Below are 24,978 nucleotides of genomic sequence, written 5' to 3'. Positions count from 1 at the left end.
TCCCCGCCCACTTCTTCGCCTCACGTGACCACAGCTCGTCTGTTCTCCCGCAGCAAGAAACAGAGGAGAATTTTCCCCTCCGTTCGGTGTTTGCGCATGTGTAATATAAAGCGGACCTGAAGGGGATCACTTCCGGTGGCTAGAACCCACGGAAAGCTGAGAATCCGGATGTCAGCGTCGGGTATGCGCTTGAGGGAGTGGAGGAGGGAGGGGATTCCATGCCATGCCTGTGGGGGATATTTGAGGAGAAGAGGGACAGAAGTGCAGAGGAGGGAAAAGAGTGGCCATAGCCCTACATCATGTTATTTCTAGGTTGCTGTGAGTTTTCCGGGCTGTATGGCCATGTTCCAGAAATATTCCCTCCTGGCGTTTCGCCCACATCTATGGCAGGCATCCTCAGAGGTTGTGAGGTCTGCTGGAAACTAGGCAAGTGGGGTTTATATATCTGTGGAAGGTCCAGGATGGGAGAAAAAATTCTTGTCTGTTGGAGGCAAGTGTCAATGTTGCAATTGACCCACCGTGATTAGCATTGGATGGCCTTACAGCTTCAAAACCTGGCTGCTTTTTGCCTACTGGAATATATTGTTGGGAGGTGTTAGCTAGCCCTGATTGGTTTATGTCTGGAATTCCTCGGTCTCAACAGAAAGAAGGAAACCATGAAAATGAACAAACTCTGGCTACCAATATTTCAAAAACCACTAAAATCAGGACAGTAAATAAAGAACAACACTCAGAAGACAGGGAAATCCCACACAGGAAACAATCAGGACCAGCTAACACCTCCCATCAAAGGATTCTCCCAGGCAGGAAGTAGCTAGGCTTTGAAGCTGCCAGGCTATTTAGTGCTAATCAAGGTGGCCAATTGCAACATTCACACTTGTTGTTCTTTCTCCCACACTGGGCCTTCCACAAATATATAAACCCCACTTGCCTAGGTTTCAACAGACCTCATAACCTCTGGGGATACCTGCCATAGATGTGGGTGAAATATCAGGAGAGAATGCTTTTGGAACATGGCCATACAGCCCGGAATACTCACAGCAACGCAGTGATTCTGGCCATGAAAGCCTTTAACAACTTCAAATCCTCCTGCACACAGAATATAACTATGGAGTTCACTGCCACAGCAGACGTGCACTTTGCTTGGAGGATAGCAAGGAAGGCCTTTGCCTTTATTCCTCCTTTGTCAGCTTCCTGGAAGGTTCTGACTGAACACTTTGGGAAGTGTAATACTAGCCAAACCAAATTGAATTTTCTTCCAATGACACCTGCCATAGGGTGCATCAACACTGCAGCATTGATGCAGTTTGATCCCATTTGAACTGCCATGGCTCAAATGCTAGGGAATCAGGGGAGTTGTACTTTTGCAAGGTCTGTAGCCCTCTATGCCAAATAATGCTGCTGCATCACCAAACTATGATTCCTAGGGTTCCATAGCCTTCAGCTGTGGCAGTTCAAATGGTGTCAAAGTGCATTAATTCTATGGTGTAGGTGAACCTTTAGATCAGTGGTTTTCAATCTGTGGGCCGTGGCACAGCAGTGGGCCATGAGAACAAAAATCCAGTCCATGAACCTCTTTCCTCTTTATTTATTTATTTTATTTCCACTTCTTTCCGCAGAGCTGACCACTGCATTGGATAGACCACATCAACTCTATATTATTAAATATGGTTTTCTGTGGGTGAGCAGATGGCGACTACTCGGGGGAGGCCCTCCTCTCGATCACAAACGCGGTTGGTGGGGACAAGGGAGAGGGCCTTCTCTGTAGTGGCCCCCCTGGCTCTGAACTTGCTCCCCAGGGAAATTAGGCAAGCTCCCACCCTGGTAGCGTTTTTAGGAAGAGCTTGAAAACTTGGCTCGTCACACAGGCCTTTGGATAAGGACTGCCCATCTTCATGATTAAATCTTGTATCTGTGACCACTTCCTGATTGCACTTTTTGTTTTGTTAATTTTTTATATAGCCACAGGGTCCATCCCATTCCAAGGTGCTCTCTCACGAACTTGTAGCACTTTATCAGCTACCTCATGTTTACAAAACTCACTTGGCGCACTTTGCCCAGTTCGTTTTTATGATTCTATTTTTATGTTTTAAATCGTTTTACTAATGTTTGCCATTTTGTCCTTTTATGTTAATGTTTAAATCTTATATTTGCGCGTGGTTCTGTTTTTTGATGTGTTTTATGTTTGTTATTGTATTTGTCTGGGTTTGGCCCCATGTAAGCCTCCCCGAGTCCCCTTGGGGAGATGGAGGTGGGGTATAAAAATAATCATTATTATTATTACTGGATGTCATATGTTCTGTATCAGAAACTAGAGCTGATGTGGTCTATCCAATTCAGTGTTCTGAAGCATCACCCCAAATAACCAAACCAAATCTAAAGTTGACCAAAAACTGATTCGTAACCCTTTTGGTATTAATGTTGGAGAGCGGGCCCTGGTCAAAGTGGTCCCTGGTCAAAAAAAGGTTGGGAATCACTGCTCTAGACAGAAGATGGATTGGAAATTGTTGGTATGGTTTTATTTCTGGTAGTGTTGCTGTATTGTTTTTTTTTTGCCTCCTAGTTTAGTAACAATAGAAACAAAATCAGTGCTCCACGCCTTCCACATTAGGCTTCCAAAGCAGAACTTGCAGAAAGACTGGAGTAGATTTTTGAATAAAAGAACATCATAGCTGATAGTAATACTCAGAACAAATTTCTGTGTTGACTTCATCCATCCTCTCTATATATGTGAAGGTCTGGGGGGGGGGGGGCTGGAAAGCTTCAGGAAAAAATGAATCTTTTTGCCACTGAAAAATTGCACCATGGAAGGATGTGTTTTAGAATGATGAATAAAATAATTACATTAAAATAATACATACATACACACACACTCACACACACATGCTTTTCTCCATTTTTTTCCCTAAAACTCTCAGTATTGATTTCCTTTTCTGATTGTATTAATTGGAATAGTGTTCAATATCTGCTTGGTTCTATGAAGGACTAGATAAGAGAAAGTTTTTTTTTGTTTTACTAATATTGATACTTTTATTTATATATATTTGTCTGCTCCTTATCAATTGGCCATATAAGTTTTGTAATCCTAATGTTCCATGCTGTGCAGAGGAGCCACACTTTTCAAATTAAATATACCAAGAATAAATTATGACAAACCATGTCATACATCATAAGATTTATGTTCCTAAAGTAACAAAGCAACCTTCAATTTGTAAAGAAGCTAATATTAGTTTTTCAGTTTTTCAAAAAATATGCCTCAGAATGGTATGCCTCTAGTTCTTTCCCTACCCCCATAGTTTCTGTTTCATATTGGTTCTGGTTAGATTTGAAATTTAACCAAAGAAATTGTTTGATTATGGCCCATCTCTGTTCCTGACACCATTCTGTCCTTCCCTTATCTACAAGTCCCCCCTTTTTTTACTTGCTTATATTCCTGTTATTCATTTGTCAGTTCCTTCCTCTCTTTATGTCTCACTTGTTTACATTTGACCAAAACCGGGATCAGTCTTGTATTTTTATAGAGTACTGAGTGTTATTGTGGTGTGGATTTAAAGTTAAATAGTTACAGATTGTTGGGCTTTCCTCTTGTTACTAATTTGTCACTATGTTGCTGTTGTATATCCACATCTCAGTAGTTGGAGGAGATGGTGGTGCCAACGCTGGATATGCCTGCTCAGCCTATGGGAATGGTTGCTGATGTAGTCTTCGTTATTGAGGGAACTGCCAATCTTGGGCCCTACTTTGAGTCCCTGCGGAAGCATTACCTTCTACCTGCCATTGAGTGAGTGTTCTTGGCATCCTGGGATGCAACAGTGCCTTTGCTTGCTTTGTTGCATAAAAAGACACAGATATGGAAAAGAAAATGCTGAGGAAGTGTTTCTTTCATTTGAGGGAAAATTTCAGTTACAGTATTGATTACTATTTCTTATTATTTGATGATGTATTGGCTTCAAACTACAGGAAAGGAGATTCCACCTGAATATTAGGAAGAACTTCCTAACTGTGAGAGCTGTTCAGCAGTGGAACTCTCTGTGGTGGAGGCTTCTTCTTTGGAGGCTTTTAAACAGAGGCTGGATGGCCATGTGTCGGGGGTGCTTTTAATGCAATTTTCCTGCTTCTTGGCGGGAGGTTGGATTGGATGGCCCACAAGGTCTCTTACAACTCTATTATTCTATGATACTGTTCCAGAAAAGTCCTTTATTTATTTATTTAATTAATTAATTTATTACAGTATTTGTATCCTGCCCTTCTCACCCAATAGGGGACTATATAGGCAGTCCCTGAGTTACAAACATCTGACTTACAAATGATTCATTCTTAAGAACAGGCTGAGATAACAGGAAGTGAAAAAAATCTACCCCTAGAAAGGGAAATTCACTCCTGGAAGAGTTATCATGGGGAAAATGGGTCTCCATTGAAGCTTTTTCACCAATCCTTGTTCCCACAACAAGCCAATTTTTTCAAAATCTAATCATCACAGGGACAGAAAGTGAAGTGAAATCTTCTGAACCAGGGGCACAGACAGCAAATCATACACTGCAGGGGTGAAACCTTCCCTATGCCATCCAAAGCTAAAAGGGAGATATTTTTGGCTGGAATTACATTCTAAAAATGTAACTGTTCTGACTTGCAAACAAATTCAACTTAGAACAAACCTACAGAACCTATCTTGTTCGTAACTTGGGGACTGCCTGTATTATGCATTTTTATGTTCGGAAGCCTTGCTTCCCATGAGTATGACTCAATGAGGAGGTTAATTAGTTTGGACATGAGTTGGGTGTGTTCATATCTCTACAATCACCTGTTTGGCTTGCTGGATAAGCAAGTGAAGTAGTATAAAGTGCGTCAATTTATAAAGATGCTACATAAATAATATTTGATTGTGCAAATAGGTTACTACTTATTACAAAATAGGACAGTAAGTCCAAATATTTGAGGTTTTTCACAAATAAATTTGCATAGGTTTTTAATGAATGCCGCTTCCATACAATAGAACATGTTGAACTACAGTTCCCCAAATCCTTCACTTCTAATTAAACTGGCTAAGGCTGATGGGAACTCTAGTCCAAAGATATCTGGAAGGTCATGCATTTCCCACTCCTGATGTAGAATTTCCATAAGAGCGTGCAGATTTGCTTTTTACTAAATTCCTAAGGTTTAATTATCAAAGATTTTTGCAAAGTACTGGGTCAAGTAGTTCGACTTGTGCTAAGAATTAAGTATATAGGTGGATAGTTAAAGAGCATGATGACTCTAAGCGTATGATCAGCTGTAGAATTTATGGTCAACATAAGAATCAAGCATACCAATCTTTTCACACAAAAATGTACACCAAGTTCCCCTGAAGTAATTGTATTAGCAATTAAATTCAGTGCAGAAATACTTTTTAATTGTTACTTTTGAATAGGAACCTTTGTTGTTCTGGGCAAATTAAAGGTCAACCTGTATATGACTGATGTATCTTATGTCCACACCTGACCTAGAGTCAACTCTACTGAATATAGTATCACGCTGCTGTTCTCTGAGTAAAAATGCATATGCATGCAATATTTAATATTTGCAATATTGTGGTGTACTTGGAAGTAGGCTCAATTGAAATAAATGAGTTTTACTTCTGAATTATTATTATTACCACTTGTCTCTCCGTACAGATTGAGGTTCAGAGCAGCAGATTAAAATAAACAAATAGATACAAAACACAACTAAAACATGAATGCCAATTTAAAATCCATAATCAGTTGATTGCTTAGTCTTAAGAGTAATATAATAGTCCAAAAAGCGCTTTTTCAATTGAAGAAATATCTGCAAATTCACATTGTTACTAATATTGCAGATTGCAAATGTAGAGTCTCCGGATATTCAAAAGAAAGTTAACTGAAGGGAAAATACATTTACGGGATTAAACTAGAAATGATAAATTAACTCATATGTTTAGGGGCAAACAAAATATGAACACAGCAAACGTGTTTACAATTCTTAAATTGGAAAATAGGCAAGTAATGTACATGGTGGCGAAATTAATTGGAATGGAAATCATGAAAAATAATCCTGTCAGTTCATTATGTTTATTTGGTGTTATGTCGAATGTAAAGCAACTCTCCCTCACTTTCAGCTAACTGAAAAATTTATATTTTACTTCTAGATATTTTAATGGTGGTCCCCCAGCTGAAACAGACTTTGGAGGAGATGTACGTATGGGAATATGCTTTTGAAGTTGTTTGTAAATGGCTTTAGAGACATCATCTCTTTGACTATGTTTACTTTTTGCTCTGAGAGTTGCATGGGCTTAGAAGCCATTTTTAAGTAATAATAATTAAAAGTGCATGAACTCTAGCTCTGTTAAAATTTCTTTTTCTTGGGTCACTTTTCGCTTTGTGGTTTTTAATATTTTTCTGTAAACAATTACTCCACTGCTTTCATCCATACAGCAAAATGCAATGTTTAGAAACATGGTGAGGGAGCAGCATGGGCCAATGTCAGTTTGAAATTTATTTGATAATTCAGTTTATTTGATAATTCACTCACAAAAAAATACTAAAGACAAAATATGACTTGAAACCGGAGTACTACTGTACTTGTTAAATTTAACAGATTTCGAATTAGGAAGAAATAAGGACAAAATTCCGTCCGTAGACACGTGGATCATAAAAATAAGGGAGTATATGGATATGATAGATAGATAGATAGAACTTTATTTATACCCCGCCACCATCTCCCCAATGGGGACTCGGGGCGGCTTACATGGGGCCATGCCCAAGACAATACAATAAACCATAACATAATACAATTAAATAATACATTACATAAAATAAACAGTACAACATAAGATCAAAACAACAATATAATATATGGACTCGCTGACGTTTCTGCTTCAAGCTCAGAACAGGGAACATAGGACTGATTGGTCACCACTAAAAGATTACCTCCAGGAAAATCGATTAGTTTTGAATAGACAGATCAGACCATAGTGAAGTCAGGAAACAATGAAGGAGATAACAAATGAAAGAAAGAACTAGGAAGGGAAAGGGAGTGGAAACTTCAAAGAACAAGGAAGGAAAAACAGAAGACAACGTCCCTGCGGAATGGACCAGAGGATTTCTCATCCACCAATCTTTCATATTCTACCATTTTTCATTCTTCTCTTTTTTCCTTTTTTCTTCTCTTTTTTGTCCCCCCCCCCCCACTCTTTCCTTTTCTCCCTTTGCGTCCTCCCACCCAATATCTAGTTATAGATGCATACAGGTTTATGCATGTATCTCTTTTTATCTTGTCTTTCTTTCTTTCTTTTTTCTTCCCCTCATCTTTAACATATGTATACCTATCTAAAAATTGCAATAAAAATATATTTTTTAAAAAGATAATTCAGTTCAAAGCCCAAGAAGTTGTAAGTTCTGAGCTTTTTGAAACAAGAAGCAAACTTAATTGTCTGTAGCAATTAATAAAAATAGCAGGACTTTCTAGAGTAAAAACTTCTTTCAAATATAATATGTTTCTAAGTATGCTCAGGTTATCTCTGTGTTTTTCTGCTTTGCCAGTATACTAACAATAAACCATAGTTCACTGGGGATTGCATCAAGCTGTGTACTCATTAACCAGATGAACATATATTTCGGGTGGATCCAATTCCCCTTGCCCTCAACAGGTCTACAAAATTATTTTTTACACAACAGGAGTAAATTCAAACACATTCATATTGATATTTTGACACTTGAGAAGCCTGGAAGTACAGATCCCATAATCCTGTTCATTGACTAGGGTTTCTGGGATTTAAAATCCAAATTGTGTGAAGGATCAAAAATTATGGATGTATAGCACACCAGTGAAGCCGCAACCTGTAAGTAGATGTGTGCTTGAACAGCAGTCCATAATTAGATTTTTTAGTCATAATAGATATTAGATATTGAGATAAGCAAAAAACATATTTTTTCTTAGAAGGCTTCCCAGATAATATAGTTTCAAAACCCTTCCCAGTGTTGTAATTGCCTGAATTGCATCTCTTATCATAAAAACAAATAACATTATCTCCTACAAAGACAGAGGACTTGATGACAATATTTGATACAGGGTTACAGCCCAAGTCCCTGATTGACCTCACAGCTAGTCAGAATCCAATGCACCTATTCATATATGTTCTGCCTCTAAAAATATATATTTGACCCAGATAGGTATATCTGACCAACTTCTCTCTTCCACTCTTTATCTCCTGCAGTATGGTGGAACCCAGTACAGCCTAGTGGTATTCAATACAGTTGACTGCGCACCCGAATCATACGTTCAGTGCCATGCACCAACTAGCAGCGCTTATGAATTTGTTACATGGCTTGACAGCATCCAGTGAGTCTGAGGATTTCCATGATGTTCTATATCCATTCTATTTAATTATATGTTTGAAGTGTCACTGTATAAGAATTTGGAACAGTAAAGGAATACAGTTCCTAGCTGTTGACCTTGGATCAGAAAATACGTTTCAACAGGTTAGTGTGCCAAATTGTTGGGGAAATGGTATCTGTTACTTTAGTCTCACTGCCGCTATTCCGAAGCATTAGATAGCCAAATTCTTCCATCCTTGGAATAGAAGATGTGAAATCTAGTGGGCCAAAGATCTCACTTTATATGGGAACTTCTTATATGCCCCAGCAATATCTGGGGAAGAATGAGCATGTTTAGATAATATCCCAGTTTTTAATCAAGAGAAACTGCTAGATTTCATGGGTGCCCTTCTTTTACAGAGGGAGTGAACAAACCAGCCCAATATTTGATTCATTCTAGGTTTGTTTCCCATGTTCTTCAGAGGAAGAAACCACAGCTAGTAGGTTAGAAGAAGCCAAGATAAGTAACCATGGCTTTACTTCCTGACTTGTTCCCAAGGAATTAACCTGGGATTCTGTGTCCAGATGAAATGGAAATCCATAGTTAATAGAAGACATCCTTGTTTGTTTCCTCCTGGAGTGAAGGGGTGAACTAAGGGACTGCATGCCTAGGCAAAATGCTTTGATTATCCATATGCAGAGAGTGGAAAAGGAAACATGGATTCTGGGGATTTTAGGCCTTTCTAAGTTCTGTCCAAATGCATCCAGTGTGGGTTTTCAGCCCTAGTACTGGTAATCGATCATTTCTTTGTCTTTCCAATCTAAGATTTGTGGGAGGAGGCAGTGAGAGCTGCAGTCTCATCTCAGAAGGGCTCAGCACTGCTCTGCAACTCTTTGATGACTTCAAGAAGATGAGAGAGCAAATGTAAGTGGAGAGCAGGTTGGGGTGGATGTGGAAGAAAGGCAGAATGCCCGGGTTCAACTGACAAAAGAGAAGCTTCTTGTTTGTTTTTCATATTTGCACATTACCATAACATGTTAAAATTGTTAAAATTGTTCTCTTTTTTGCAGCTGGAATTGCTTTGCAGTGGCCCAAAAATATTTGTGGGGACACTGATTTTTTATTTCTTCTTTTTTGGGGTTGGGGTCCCTTTGGAAAATCATGACAACATATAAAAATAAAAGACTGAGAGGTGAGGTTGGTGAAGCATTTCTTACACTTCTTGAAGCTTTTTCTTGAAGTGTTTTTAGTTATGCTATTTTAAAATGTTACTATTTTATTTGTAGCTTATTTTACTCTCAATACAGATACTCACAGCAAGATTTTTTAAAAAGAAGATCCAAATAAAAATTCAAAATGACAATCACACAATAAGAACTTCATTAAACAAGATTTGGGAGAAATACAAAAAAAGGATGTTTCCAAAACCCCCAATGTGGTTATTGCCATTAGAAGCAATCCAGAAGAGTTACCAAAGCAATACAAACTGGCCAACTTACAAAGATATTTTGATAAAACAAAACAACAACTATATTTTAAAAACACAAGAAGAAGCCCTGAGGTCAGATTCAGACAGATTCCCAAGACAGTCTTGGGGAAAACAGACAGTATAACCTATCTTAGATTTCTGCAGCATAGTTTGCAAATTTCTGTTCAGAACTTCTGTCAGTGGGACTTACTTCCATGTACTTGAGTCCATGAATTGTACATGCCTAGAGAATTACTTGTATAGGTTCCCACAAGACTACATTGAACTCCCAACTTGCCATATGTTGCCAGTAGCAATGGTTCAGAGCCAAAACAAACCAAAGCTTCTTGATTAGAGCTGTTGAAAATATTCTTTCTTTAACATTGAAGTTGCTCTCAGACTTAGCAGATTGTTTTGGAGCAGAAAAATTGAGTGCAGTGAAATTACATTCTTCCATTATGTGCTTAATGAGATTTCAGATTATCTCAAAAATCAGAGCAGTTTCATTAAGGATAATGAGATCATATCTCTGTCACCCCTAATTAAGCTGCTCTAATTTATGAAACCAAACTTCTGGATGTTTGTGATATAGATTCACAAAATGGAAACACTTTTACAGTGTTATGGTTAGTGTATCACATTTGGTCTTGAAAAATCCTGAGGCCAGTCTCTACCGAGCCATGAAAAATTCCATCTGGCCTTGGGCCAATCACCAACTCAGAATAACTCACCTCAACAGGGTTGTTATGACAACGGAGTGCGAAGGAGTTGTATCCAGGGCCTTAGGATCATTAAAGGAAGGACAGGATACACAGAAAAATACAGAATATTGGTCCGAAACCATCCTGCATATCAGTGGGTGATTTTCATTTTTCAGGAGCATGCATAGCACACTAAAGCAACATGAGTGTTCTCTAATTCCAGCTGGAATTTCTTCATGCAAAACCATAGTAATTGGAGTATCAAGATAGGGAAAACACATAATAACGTGGTACTACAGAAATCCATGCAACGAACCAAAGCACAGCTTGAGTGGACATTTTGGCCTAAATCCTTTTGTAAGTCCCAACTACAGGAGAGCTATTGAAGTGATTTAATTTACTTGTGTTTTGACTCATTACTGAAAAGTTGATTGAATTGATAATTGGGACTAACAAATAGGCTTCTAGCTATTGTTTCCCAGCCAGGCTTCACCTGGGTCTTGTGTCTTTTCTTCTCTTCCACACAGAGGCCCTACTCACAAAGTCTGCATCCTTATCTGCAATTCTCCTCCCTATCTGCTTCCTGCAGTGGAGAGTACCACATACTCTGGTTATACAACAGAGAACCTGGTGCAGAAAATTGGTGAGGTGGGTAGAGATGCACGTTGATAGTCTTGGTTCTTGGTTCTGAAAATGTGAGTGGCATATGGTGGTATTTATAACTTTGTTAGCCATATCCCAGTCGTTCCAAATATCTGATCCATTATAACAGAGTGTAGTTTTGAGGTATATGGAGTTCCCAGTAAGCAAGATCATGGCTGAGCCTAAAGCTGAAAAACCTTAAATTCTGGAACTCTCACTTGATGAAATTCAAATACCCAGTGAATGAGAGCAGGGAGGATTTCAGTCCAGCTGGCTGCTAATCAGGACAGTGATATATTCCCTCTGGTACGATAATTAGTGTGTCTCTTGTGCCTTACTTGTCGGGGTACATGAATAGTGCTTTACACACATAAAAAACTTCAAAAAACCCGTGATTGACTATTGTGTGAACAAAATACAGAATTTGTTGGCTTTGGTTTGATTCAGTAGAGCACTTACCATTTTGTGTCAGAAAAAAATTGAAGAGAGAAGTTACAGTTGCTAAGACAACCCTTGAAAAGAACTTTATGTCTGCCACCCATCTGTTCCAACTCTTGCTCAGGAAGTCTATCTCTTCCATGGAGACATCCACACTTAATAGTTCATGAAAAAAGAACAAATAGATCCACATACTGTTCTATGATAAGCACAGTTTTTGATGTAGTCAAGTAAGTAGATATAACCAGTCAGCAAACATGAACCAGTTTGAAAGAGCAAGTTTGTGATGGCTGGTCATGTATTCTGGATACAGAAATGAAAATTGCTCAACCTGAAATTCTAATACTTTTGAATTGTGTTCTTACCTCTTCATTAACAGAAAATTTGGAAAGAGAAGAAATTCTAAAACTTATGAATATTTTCTTAAACAAGGAAAGCATGCAGGGTCAAAGTATTAGTAAATTAACTTCTCATTTCAGCATTAAAGCCAAACCCTGTTTTCTTACAGCCATGCATCTCTTCAGTGCATGGTGAGATCTTGTCTGTATGGTTCTAATTACTAAAGAACAGGCTTTTGAAAGAAAATTGAATTTTAGACAACCATTTGTCAACTAAAACTAGGAATTTATAGATAGTGATGCCCATCTGCTCTGTTCTCCCTCAGCGTGGGATCCACTTTTCCATTATCTCCCCACGGAAACTGCCAGCTCTGCGAATTCTCTTTGAGAAGGCTGTGACAGGGGGCATGTTGGAGGTCCAGCTCAAAGACTACAGCCAGGACCCTCGGCACATGATCCTTATCCGTGGCATGGTTCTCCCAGGTAAGAAACTGGCTTGAAAGTAAGTAGGTGGCTACTGTTTTACATACTACTGGCAGTTAGAGAAGTTTGCTTCCTAGTGAATGAGGATGGTGATGCAGGCTTCAAAACAGATTTTTTTTTCCATGACAGGAGCGACTTGAGAAACTGCAAGTTGCTTCTGGTGTGAGAGAATTGGCCGTTTGCAAATATGTTGCCCTAGGGACACCCAGATGTTTTGGTGTTTTACCATCCTGTGGGAAGCTTCTCTCATGTCTCCAAATGGGAAGCTAGAGCTGATACACGGGTGCTCATCCCACACCCAGATTCGAACCGCTGACCTTTCGGTCAGTGGTTCTGCTAGAACAAGAGTTTAACCCATTGCACCACCAGGAGCTCCTTCAAAACAGATAAATAATATGCTAATGTTCTTTAATAGTCTACCCAGCCTCGTAGCATGCATAGCAAGTATCAAGGCTTTAGATTTTTAACCACTGACCTTCAACAAATAAATAAATGCACCCTTCCTCTCCATTCATACACTCAAGCTGACTGGTGACCGTTAACAAAATGCATTTGCACTCAATCTGTACATAAATCTCATTATAAAGATGGTAAATCTCATGATAAAGATGGTGGTGGCAAAAGTGTGAGCATCCAAATGCTGTTGGACTTGAATTCCTATTAGACCTAAAAATAGTGATGGAGAAGGCTAGGGGTTAGAGTAGGCATGGACAAACTTGTGCCCTCCTGGTGTTTTGGACTTCAACTCCTACAATTCCTACTGGCTGTTAGGAATTATGGAGGTCAAAGTCCCAAACACCTGGAGGACACAAGTTTGCCCATGCCTGGGTTAGTCTTTAAAAATCTGCAATGAGTGCTTAGTTCATTTTTAAAAAAGAAAAAGGAGGCTTCCGCGCTCTGCTGAATGTCGTTAGACGTTCCGGGGATCAGCAGCACTACAGAGGTCTGGGTGAGGGGATATGGGGAGGGGGAGAAGCTAGAGGAACACACATTTCTGACGATGACAAATGCCACCCTTTGCTTCTTTGTTTACAGTAGGAGGAGGAACCACTGCCAACCCTTTGCAGCCCAAACAGACTGTCCCCCAAACCCAGCTTCCCCCGGTGCCAGCACAGCTTCCGGCCGCCCCACCACAAACTATGCCTGCAGTTTCTCAGCCATACCAGGTACATCTTTTGCTTCCAAAGGCTGGGGAGAAAATGATATTGCTTCCTAAAAGCTCACTCTTGATATTGACCTCTGCTGTCTTGCTTTAGGTGGCAGCGTCTACAACTCTAACTGCGGCCCAGGCAGCAGCTCAGTCTGCTGTGGAAGCTGCCAAGAACCAGAAAGCCCAGGGCACCCGCTGTAAGTTCTTGTCTCCCTCTCAGGATGGTGGTGTGATAATGGCACCTTGCCGTTGTTTTTGTCAGCAAAATAGGCTCCCTCTAAGTAGCCAAAGTATTGATAATATTAGGGTTAGGTTACACTTGGGGACAAAATGACAGAGAATCTGCAGAGGGGGGAAAAAGCATAAGGGATGATCAGCCAGTGGGGTAATCTGTTTGAGAAAAAGTGCTAAAACTTTGAGATACTTCAAGGATGAGATATTATACAACATCCTGCCATGACATGCAAAAAAGACATTTTAGGATACATACCAGTGTAAGAGAGGTGTTGTCTTCCTTACTTAGGAAGTGTGGCCATAGACTGGATAGGAAGATCCAAACTCCTATTTTACCTCTGAATGTCTGGAGTCCCAGAATGTCAATTGTATCATTATTAAAATAGGAATCAAGTCATATTGGGGGCTTGTGGGATTTTAGGCAAATGTAATTTGAGACTGTTTGATAAATATATACAGTTACTATTCTGAACTTACACTTAAAGCAATGCTATTCATTGTTGTAGTCTGTGGACCAATGCTGCTCCCTGAGCCATTGGCTGCTCATCCTAGGTAAATCCCCAAGAATAAACAATAGTAGCCAAATGGGCACAAAAAAGGTACTGATACTGGAACACAAAAGTCTTAGTGTAAAATGCACTGGCCTGAAAGAAAATTCCTTCATTATATCATTTGTTAACATACAATTTTCTTGCACAGAATAAAAGCTGTCCTAAAAGTTCTCCTATCCATTTTTTGTATATGCCTGCAATTGGTGCTCATAAGTTAATGTGGAAGAAAATCTCTGCAAATTCAGAGGTGGACAAAGACCAAGTTAGACAGCTCAGTGACTTCACACTAAGTCAAAGAATCTTCTAATAGTGGTTGCAGACAGCTAATAGCAATTTGGGGCCCTTTGCTCCTACTGTTGAATCAGGGAGCAAAACCTGAAGGAATGGTGCAAAAGGGTCTCTGTGAGACTAGAGGAAGGAGCAGTTGAAGTGAAACTAGAACTGGGTGAAGTTAAGGATGTTGGTTTCCCATGCTTTCTCTTTCTTGTCCATAGTCACCCCCATGAACCCCATGCAGCCGGCCTTCAACCAAGCTCCCCCACAGACGCTCCAAACAGGCTCTGTCCCAGCCATGCCTCAAAAGCTCCCTGTGTCTTCTCCATCCAGCCTGGTCTCCACAGTAACCACAGGCTCCGGCCTTCTTGTCCAGCCACCTGTACAAGCCCCTCCACAGTCTGGTGCCTCAACCATGGTTTGTATAGGCGCTGACATTTCAAAGAGGAAAATTTTGTTGTATGTGTATTGGTTTTTCACTTTCAAAGATTGGAGATGTGTTTTTTTAAAAAAAGAGTCATGCTGATAGGAATTGGGGGAGTTTCATCCCAAATAGTAACTTTGCCAGCCTTCTAGTTGCTGATGCCCTTGTAAGCATCCCCTACCTCTTCCTCTGCTTCTATCCAGCCCAGTGTTGTTCCACCTATGACGGTGAATCAGCCCTCACAGCCACAGATAGGCGCAACACAGCAATCAGTTACCAACAAGGTGATGGCATGGAGCGGTGTGCTGGAATGGCAGGAGGTGAGAGCTGAACCAGGGCGGGTGGGAGCACACTAAGAATAGGGAATTCTTCGCCTGACATGTTTTGACCGTCTGTCGCCGTGCCTCTTCCCTCAGAAGCCCAAGCCAGCTTCTGTGGATTCCAACACCAAACTTACTCGTTCCCTGCCCTGTCAAGTGTACGTCAATCAAGGAGAAAACTTGTGAGTGTCTGTCTTTTGTCATTAAAAAGGTGTGGAGGGGAGGGCACAGCTGTCAAGAAGAAGCATTATTGCAGGACAAGGGAAGCATAAAGGTTTCAGACAGAAATCCTGTTCTTTTGAGTATAGAAGTAAATTGGTGGGACAATGAGAGACAGTGAAGTATGGTCAAGTAAGGGGAGACACTATAAGAACTGTAGTGGAAATGAAACTCTTGACTCCAGCACATCAGTACGATCACTGTAAGGTTTTGGGTTTTTTATGTATGTAAAGAAATGCGTCTTGGGGTGCAATAACACATGTCCCATGTTTAAGGTAGTAGTACAATTGCTACCTCTTCTGTTTGGTTCATGAAGTGTATGTTGTTGTACTCTGAGAGAGCCACTAAACTAGGAATGGAGAACTGTGGCCTTCCAGATATTGTCCGATCAGTCCTAACCAGCATAGCTATATGTACAGATAATGGAAGTTATATTCGTGGCAGAATGTAAGCCGCTCTGAGTCCCCTCGGGGAGAAGGGCGGGGTATAAATGCATGTAATAATAATAATAATAATAATAATAATAATAATAATAATAATAATAATATTCTAGCAACAGCTAAAAAGCCAAAGATTTCCCACATCTAAGCACTGAAAGCTGATTGGAGAAAGTGCTTTATTGTTCAAGAAATTAGACTTTGTGTAATTTTTGGAGCAGGGTCTTTTCAGTGATTGCTGCTGTTGTTCCCCAGCAAAATCCACTGTTTGGGCCGATTTTCAACATGGTCACCCCCAAATATGGATACCTGAATTATATTGTATTTCCATTGTTGTTCTTTATTTAAAGTAATGTATTGTTTTTATAATTATTGTTTAAATTAGTTAATTTCATAATTGAATTATTTTTTAAAATAAATTTTGAATAAATTTCAACAGGCAGTTTTCTTAAAGCAAGTAACATCTGCAAAAAAAACCTTGCACTGTGTAACATATTTGGCACTTCAGCCAGCCAACTATTTGGGCATTCGATTCAATTTTTTTCTCTCATTCGGTTCTCTGTTTATGTCACCAGCAACCAGTCAGCATCCTGTAGCCTCTGAGCATGCTCATTCCTCATTAGGCTCTTTGTGTGGATCCTCTCCACTTGTGTTTTCCCTTCCTGAAATATTATTTTTACATTTCTGTAAGTGTTGGGAGCTTCCCTGAGATTGCTGCTATCTTTGCCATGGGCGAGATGGTGCTGTTTTTGCTGCATAAGTTACACAGATTTCAGCATTTGTAATATGATAATGTAATCTTGACACTGAAGAAGAGCTGACTGTCTCTATTTTGCTCCATTCCAGGAAGGCTGAGCAGTGGCCCCAGAAGCTCATCATGCAGCTGATCCCACAGCAGCTCTTGGTAAATAAAGTGTTTGTGCTGGCTATGAGTATGGTCTGATCTAATAGTTTCTCTCTAAAGAATCATATATTTCTTAACCATGGATACTTAGAAGATGCAGTACAGTTGGCCCTTACTATCCACTGGAGTTTCCCAATATGTATATGCTCAAGTCCCATTATATCCAATAGCATAGTAAAATGGTGTGACAAAATCAAGGTCTACTTTTAGGATTTTCAAAAAAAAGTTAAGCCATGTGTGATTAAATTCATGGATGCAGAATCTATGGATATGGAGGACTGATTGCATAAATCTTTTTCTATCAAACCAGATAGGCCTATGGGTTTGGAATGTATTTATGTTATTTCTGTATTACCTTTCTTCCATAATGGGATCCAAGGAAGTTCTGAGAAATAGCTGATTAAAAATATTTGCAATAAAAAATTCACCACATAAATAGTTAAAAAATCATTTTTAAAACAAACAAAAGTTTTAAAGGAAAAACCAACCATCCCAGTAAAAGCACTGCTTAAAAAAATTATCTTAGACACAAAACAAAAAGGCAAACATTCAATGCCTCAAATGAGTACAAACACATCAAAATAATACAAGATAATGTACCGTAACAACAGTAAACTTACAACAAAAAATTAAGCACTGAGATTAAAATAATCAAAGACAATCCAATAAGACAGTGGTTCTCAACTTGTGGGTCCCCAGATGTTTTAGCCTTCAACTCTCAGAAATCCTAACAGGAGGTAAGCTGGCTGGGATTTCTGGAAGTTGTAGGCTAAAACACCTAGGGACACACAGATTGAAAACCACTGAAATAAGACACAGTAAACTAAAACATGAGTAAACATTACAACATATACCCTAAAAGCAATTAAGATACAATTACATTAAAATGGCTTTTAAATAGCTAACAGCAGTATTCATTTAAGATGTATCCTAGCACCCATAAAATACAAGTGGGTTAACCAGTTCAATATCATTAACCTGATATTGAATTTTCTTACATATTATACAGTAATTCCTAGAAGTTTTGTAGAGGTTTGTATGGTTAGATTACTCTTAACAATTCAGATTTGCTTCTGGAAACATCCTGTGTTACAGAATACTGCTTAAATTCATTATCCTTGTCTATTTATAATCATTTATGGCTTGGGAGTTATGCAGGCTCTGGATTCTATTTAGCTAACTTCTGTTGGTCTCTTACAGACAACACTGGGCCATCTGTTCCGAAACTCACGCATGGTTCAATTTCACTTCACCAACAAGGACCTGGAATCACTGAAGGGACTCTACCGCATCATGGGCAATGGATTTGTAAGGCACTATAGTTGGTGTGGGGCGGGTTGTGAGAGTTGACTTCCTCCAGGAGAAGATCAGATCTCCCCAGATGATCAAGTCAAGTCAGTCAGCCTTCTTTCAGATTTAAAACCTCTTTGATCACTAAACCAGTCAAACAATTAATGGTACTCTATTGAAGGGCGGGAGGAGACATGATAATCATGTTTAAATAATTGAAAGGAAGAGAGGGAGCAGGTTTGTTTTCAGCTGCCCTGGAGGCTAGGACTCAGAGCAACGGGTTCAGATTACAGAAAGGGAATTCCACCTGAACATTAAGAATAACTTCCTACCATAAGAGCTGTTTTAGCAGTGGAACTCACTGCCTCGGAGTATGGTGGAAGCTCCTTCTTTGGATGCTTTTCAACAGAGGCTAGATGGCCATCTGTCAGGGGAGCTTTGATTGTGCTTTTCCTGCATGGCAGCGGGTTGGACTGGATAGCCCTTGTGGTCTCTTCCAATTCAATTATTCCAGTTCCACTGAGAAACTTTGCTCTTTTACTTGGGCATTGATGATGGCGACATTTGCTCAGGGTTAAGTCTTGGCATTGTGGCCAGTGATATTTGACTTCAGCGAATAGTGTCTTTCTTATGGGTAGGGCTTCTTAGCTATGGAGCAAAGCTTTAATCTTATAAAACAGATTTCTTAAAACTCTTTCAGGTTGGACTAGGTAATTGTGAGGGGTAAGAATCTGTCAAACCAGATTCTTTAGCAGATGTTTCGTTCTTGTCATACGAGCAGGCGGGCTGTGTTCACTTCCCTCACACTACGCCTTGTGAGGTGCGGGTGCTGATGCTGCTGTATTCTTCAAAGAAGAAAATCTTCATGGGGCTCATTCCCTATGACCAGAGTGGCTTCGTCAATGGCATCCGGCAGGTCATCACCAATCACAAGCAAGTTCAGCAACAAAAGGTAGGCGGCTGACACGCAAGACATCTTGAGAGAAGGGTCTTGGGGACCATTTAACCAGATGCACTGGATCTTGCTGAATCTTTTAACTCTCTTTACCTTTCTAACACACCGTCTTCCATCTCAAGTTTGTGCCAAAACAATAATGGCACATCAATTCCCAACACCACATATCACTCATGTTTGAAGCATTTATTCTCATCCCTTAATAAGAATAGGTGAGAGATAGTCAGATATAAGCTATTTTGTATGCATTTACATTTGGAAAAATCAACAATAGCTCCCCGTCTCTTATTATTACTAGCTTGGGTACCCGGTGGTACCCGGGTTATTTGAAAACGGCATTGTTTGTTTTGGGGTGTTAGATAATATCATTTAGTTAATGAGTAACACTATTTATTAGAAAAAAATACTTTGATTTTGTTTTTTATAAATTCTCCCATTAGAAAATACATAATGATGTGGGTGAACTACAGTTCCCAGAATCATGGGTCAATCCTCCCTGTATGCATAGCTGGCCATGTTGGGTCTGTGTACCAAGTGTGGACCAGATCCGACGTTGGCTGGGTTCAGTGCTCTCTGGAAAAGGGTGAACTAGAACCCCCAGATTTTTAAGTCAATCACCCTCAAAGTCCACCAATATACAGAGTTGGCAACGTTGGGTCTGTGTACCAAGTTAGGTCCAAATCCATCACTGGTGGGGTTCAGGGAGCTCACAGAATGCAGGTGAACCATAAGTCCCAGAGTTAAAGATTAATCACCCCCATAGTCCACCAGTATTCCCAGTTGGCAATGTTGAATTTGCGTGCAAAGTTTGGTCCAGATCCATCATCAGATGGGTTCATTTTTCTCTGAATACAAGTAAACTATAACTCCTGGATGTCAAGGTCAATCACCCCCAAACCCCACCAGTATGCAAAGTTGACTAGGTTGGGTCTGTGTGCCAAGTTAGTTCCAGGTCCATCATTGGTGGGGTTCAGAGTGCTCTTAGATTGCAGGTGAACTATACATCCCAGTCCCTATAACTCCTATAAATCATGGTGAATTCTCCCCAAACCTCTCTCTAGTATGTTCAGTTGCTATGTGCCATAGAAAAGAATAGGAAAGGGTTAAGGGAGAGGTAGTGGGCAGGGTTATGCAAATTCCACACCAATGGAGAGAGAAAGCAACGGTGGGATGTACCTTGCTATAACCTACAGTGCCCTTGGAGGGAAGGTTTTATTGGCTCCTCAGCACTGTGGATTAAAGCAGTTTGTGGAGGCAGGAAGCTGTCTGTGTAAATGAACACCTCCACCACATACACACATTATGTGTATAGATTTTGGATTAGTCATAGACTGGAATTCAGCAATTTTAAAGTCCTGATCCAGTTTTCTGTGCCAGTTGGCTTTTAGACCAGGGGTATACAAATGTGGATCCCTATATTTTTGAACTGCAGCTCCCATCATTCCTCACCACTAGCTTACAGTCCAACAACATCTCAAGGGTGCTATCTTCCCTAACCAGATCAGTGTTCTATAAGTTATCTGATGTAGAGGAATGGCAGGATTTTTTTTCCTGAGGATTCCAGGATACCATATTTCTGCCCATTGGAGAGTCCTGAAACTCTCCCGGGACGAGCAGCTGATGACTCATGGACCAGCACCGATCCATAGACCACTGCATTTAGTAGCACTATCTTAGACTAATTCTGCTCCACTGAGGACTTAATGGTGGAGAAACTTGGGCTGCCTTTTTTGCTGACATGATGTCAGCCACCACTTCTGCAGTGGCCCCTTTTCCTGGCTTTGCATCTTCACTATCTTTTCTCCTTGACTCCCCCCCCCCTTTGTTTGCTTCCTGCTATGTTTCCTTTCTTTACAGCAGATGGGGGGCCCTCAGCCTTTGGGGTCAACACCCAATGCCCAACCTTTCCTGACAAAACAGGCTGTCACTTTACCAGTGACACAGGGAGTCCAGCAGCAGGTGAGAAGATGGATTGAGAGGAATGCAGGGGAACAGATACACAAAGAAGGGAAGCTACTTAGTGGGAGCTAGTTTTGGTTTGGAGTTGCATCACTGGTTTCTCCTCATTCTGCCAGGCCTGATATCTTCCCCCTTTTTTCTTCCAGATGGGAGGGCAGCAGGTGAGCCCTGGTATGCCTCAGGTCGGGATTATGGAAGAACAGCAGCGGCAGCAAGGCTTGGTGAGTCTTTTAGCAGAGGTTGGAGCGTGCTTACTACCCAAGATATTTGCAGAGTAGGAGCCTCCGGTGGCCTAGGGGACAAAAGCCTCGTGACTTGAAGGTTGGGTTGCTGACCTGAAAGCTTCCAGGTTCGAATCCCACCCGGGGAGAGTGCGGATGAGCTCCCTCTTTCAGCTCCAGCTCCATGCGGGGACATGAGAGAAGCCTCCCACAAGGATGGTAAAACATCTAAAACATCCGGGCGTCCCCTGGGCAACGTCCTTGCAGACGGCCAATTCTCTCACTCCAGAAGCAACTCCGGTTGCTCCTGACACGAAAAAAAAAATTGCAGAGTAGAAAATGGCACAATTGCGATCTTTTTTATTTGTTGGTTTGGTTTTTATTTGAGGTGCATAATATCCCAAACCTCTCAAGTTACTTTGACATCTGAGCATCTGAGGAAAAGTACAATAAAAACAAATAGGTTAATAATTTGCTGGCCTTTTAAAATATTATTCTGTTAAATGATAAGGTTGTTCAGGTTACAGGTGAACTTATCTTGTTTCTGGAGTCCTCTGGTTTATGCTGCTTTGATTAAGAAGCCTCTCCCTCCCCATGTTGAGTCCTAAATCTAGAAGGAAGGCCAACATTCACTTCTGCAGCTTGCATTTGAGTTGCATCACTTTGGGATGGGTTCTCCGATGCTGTTCTCCTTTCCTCCTGTTGTCAAGTGATGAGATAGGCTGCAAAGTGAACTAGTATTATAGATTTTTAAAATTAAGATTCTTATTATCATGGAAGAGGATTTTATAAATTTATCTTGCCCTTCTGCAGAAATATCGATTACCCTTTCAGTAATCTGGTCATTGCAGAAGGTTCTGTAAATATAGTTACAAACCATGGTGGGAAGCAATCGGTCTCTGTCCAGCATGTAGCACACACCTTTTTGATGCCAGCTCTTCTTTAATGGCTATGTCTGCAACAACTTCATATGGAGCTCTTCTTTGCTCCATACAAAGGTTCTCCATGTGACTCTCAAGGTCCATGTGACCTGCTGAAAGAACTCTGGCAAAGCTGGATTATGTGTTAGTTTGTTTTCTTTCTTTTCCCTCTCAGTTACAGCTCCGAGTTCAGCAACCTCAGCCCACTGCTCCTCCCACCAGCCAGCCCCCACAAGCGCAGGTCCCTCCACAAGCTGGGCCACAGGCTACACAAGGAGGTGCCATGCTCAGACCCCAAAACCCAGGCGCCAATCCTCAACTTCGAAGTCTCCTCCTTAGCCAGCAGCCGGTAAGTGCTTATTAGGCATGTGCGAGCAATAAAAAATATGTTTCAAAAGTCATTACAAAATTAGGGGGCGTTGGTGTTTCGTTTCTAAAATATAGTTAGTGGAAATTTCATTACTTCTCTTAGTGGAGGATGAGTTTCACTGAGAGGGCACATCCTTCCATAAATCCAGGGGATAGATTTTGAAAATGACTCTATCCCTTTCTAGTGGAGATTATACGACACATTTCTTCTCACACCCTGCCCATCAGGATAACAGATCTAATTGAAACCTCTAGTGTAATTTCCAAGGTCACTGTGTACTAAGTTCTTCATCCTCTTTATATATCTGATGTATCCGTTTCTCAGGTAAGGAATGGCAATGTGCCAATCAGGTTGGTCATATGGGTGAAAAAAGTGGACTTTTCGGGTCTTATCTGCTATTCCTTTCTTTTGTCCCTCATGTACAGCCCCAACCTGGAGTTCCTCAGTCCCAGCAGCCCCTCCACCACCTCCAGCAAGGTTCTCCGGGAATGTTACCACACCAAAACATGGGGCAGGCTCTAGGGCACCAGCCTCCAGGACAGCAGCAGCTCCAACTCCCTGGACAGCCCCTCATGCACCAAGCCCCCGGACAACAGTGGCCGGGACAGATGGCACCCCGGGCACCATTGCAAGGTACAATATGCCATATTTGTGTAAAATAGTAGAAGACTGCAAAAAAGAACTACCTCATAACTACCTGAATCTGGGAGTTAGGGAAGGATCTCTAGTTTTATTAAAAGGCTAGGGATCTCTCTGTCACAACTATCAAAAGTCATTAACTTTCAGGAAAGAAAAACTCAAGTGGGGAGCCACATATGAGCATGTATGCATCTTAATTGAGCAATTACAGGGTATTCATACCTTCTTACTTGAGATAATAAGTCTAATCATATCTGACTCTGGGCGTTGGTGCTCATCTCCATTTCTAAGCTGAAGAGCTGGCGTTGTCTAAAGACACCTCCAAGGTCATGTGGCCAGCATAACTCCATGGAGCTCAGTTACCTTCCTGCCAGAGTGGTAGCTATTGATCTACTCACATTTGCATGTTTTCAAACTGCTAAGTTGGCAGAAGCTGGGGCTAACAGTGGAAGTTCAACCTGCTCTCCGGATTCGAACGGCTGACCTTTCAGTCAGCAAGTTCAGCAGCTCAGCAGTTAAGCCTGCTGTGCCATAACTTGAGATAGTTATGCTATATATAAATGAACATAATGCCTAGGTGAGGCCTTTCTGAACATGTGGTGCCCTCTATGTTTGCTGGGGATTATAAGTGTCTTAGCCAGGAAAGTGGCTCGGTTTGAGAAAGATTGGCTCAAGGATAAATTCTAGAGTGATACTGCCACCTGAAGCTCCAGCCACCCAGGTTGGAATCCACTGACTGACATGAACAATATAATAATTCATAGAATCATAGAATAGTAGAGTTGGAAGAGACCTCATGGGCCATCCAGTCCAACCCCCTGCCAAGAAGCAGGAAATCGCATTCAAAGCACCCCCGACAGATGGCCATCTAGCCTCTTAGAGGAAGGGGCAGTTGAGTTGAATTTTATATAAAATTAAATATATTTGAGTATATAAAGCATGTATTACAACAGGCATGGGCAAACTTTAGCCCTCCATGTGTTTTTGACTTCAACTTCCACAATTCCTATCAGCCGGTAAGCTGTTAGGAATTGTGGGAGTTGAAGTCTAAAACACATGGAGGGCTGAAGTTTGCCCATGCCTGTATTACACATACTTAGATACAATGTTTGTGACATTATTGAGTTCTCTTAACTCTTAATCTGAGAGAAGTACTTTCTCCTTTTTACCTGTGCCATTCCTCTTGGTATCTCTCCCAGGTCAGATGCTGATGAACCCAGGGCCCCGGGGACCTGTACCACAGCCAGGTCTTCAGCAAGTCCCAGCTCCCAGCATCATGGAGGACGACATTCTTAGAGACCTCATCTGATGGCGGACAAGAGTCCCTGTACCAACGCTGTTTAGTGCTGAGATGCTTCCCTTCTGGAGAATGTTACTGATTTGTTCTTTGTTGTGTGTAATATATTTTCCCACTTGTTAAAAAATTATCATCCACACCCCTCTGTGTCCTGGTGCTTCATGAAAGAGTTCTCTGCTCCTCTGCAGTTGCAGTAACTCCTCTGTCTATCCTTCTCTTTATCCATTTCTGTAATAGTGATAGCCTCTATGTTGTTGAAGGCTTTCACGCCTGGAATCATTGGGTTACTATGAGTTTTTTGGGTGTATGATCCTGTTTACTGGCATTTCACCTGCATCTCTGGCAAGCATTTTCAGGTTGTGAGGCCTGTTGGAAACTAAGCAATTGGGGTTTATATATCTGTGGAATGTTCAGTGTGGGAGAAAGAACTCTTGT

At 40.8% G+C, this 24,978-nt stretch overlaps 1 protein-coding gene across 7 annotated transcripts; it reads left to right on the top strand.

Annotated features, from left to right (window-relative positions):
- The first annotated feature begins 41 nt into the window (after positions 1-41).
- med25 (mediator complex subunit 25) lies at positions 42-24,682 on the top strand. 7 transcript variants are annotated; one of them, XM_008113599.3, is made up of 20 exons: positions 45-181; positions 3,633-3,781; positions 6,143-6,188; positions 8,210-8,334; positions 9,136-9,234; positions 11,007-11,127; positions 12,224-12,380; positions 13,419-13,546; positions 13,637-13,727; positions 14,810-15,006; positions 15,216-15,332; positions 15,429-15,514; positions 16,835-16,892; positions 18,093-18,200; positions 18,961-19,134; positions 20,995-21,096; positions 21,243-21,317; positions 22,413-22,586; positions 23,033-23,240; positions 24,446-24,682. In XM_008113599.3, exons 2-20 carry the CDS (start codon positions 3,645-3,647, stop codon positions 24,553-24,555), a joined length of 2,313 nt encoding a protein of 770 aa, XP_008111806.2. In that variant the 5' UTR covers positions 45-181; positions 3,633-3,644; the 3' UTR covers positions 24,556-24,682. The 7 variants fall into 7 exon arrangements, with proteins under 7 accessions (XP_016850139.2, XP_008111806.2, XP_062813724.1 ...); XM_062957654.1 differs by having other exon boundaries at positions 13,416-13,546; positions 15,432-15,514; XM_062957655.1 differs by having other exon boundaries at positions 46-181; positions 13,416-13,546; positions 15,432-15,514; positions 18,964-19,134.
- The last annotated feature ends 296 nt before the right edge of the window (positions 24,683-24,978 follow it).

This window comes from Anolis carolinensis, chromosome 6, assembly GCF_035594765.1.
Source record: "Anolis carolinensis isolate JA03-04 chromosome 6, rAnoCar3.1.pri, whole genome shotgun sequence".
NCBI lineage: Eukaryota > Metazoa > Chordata > Lepidosauria > Squamata > Dactyloidae > Anolis > Anolis carolinensis.
The sequence above is the reverse complement of the archived record's forward strand: the minus strand, read 5'-3'. Positions and strand labels throughout refer to the sequence as shown.

Excerpts from the sequence above, each read along its gene's own strand:
- med25 (XM_008113596.3), top strand. The coding sequence starts at position 3,645 with ATGGTGGTGCCAACGCTGGATATGCCTGCTCAGCCTATGGGAATGGTT. Across the intron at positions 3,782-6,142 it reads TACCTTCTACCTGCCATTGA|ATATTTTAATGGTGGTCCCC; the intron begins GTGAGTGTTCTT and ends TTTTACTTCTAG. Across the intron at positions 15,007-15,215 it reads AGTCTGGTGCCTCAACCATG|CCCAGTGTTGTTCCACCTAT; the intron begins GTTTGTATAGGC and ends GCTTCTATCCAG.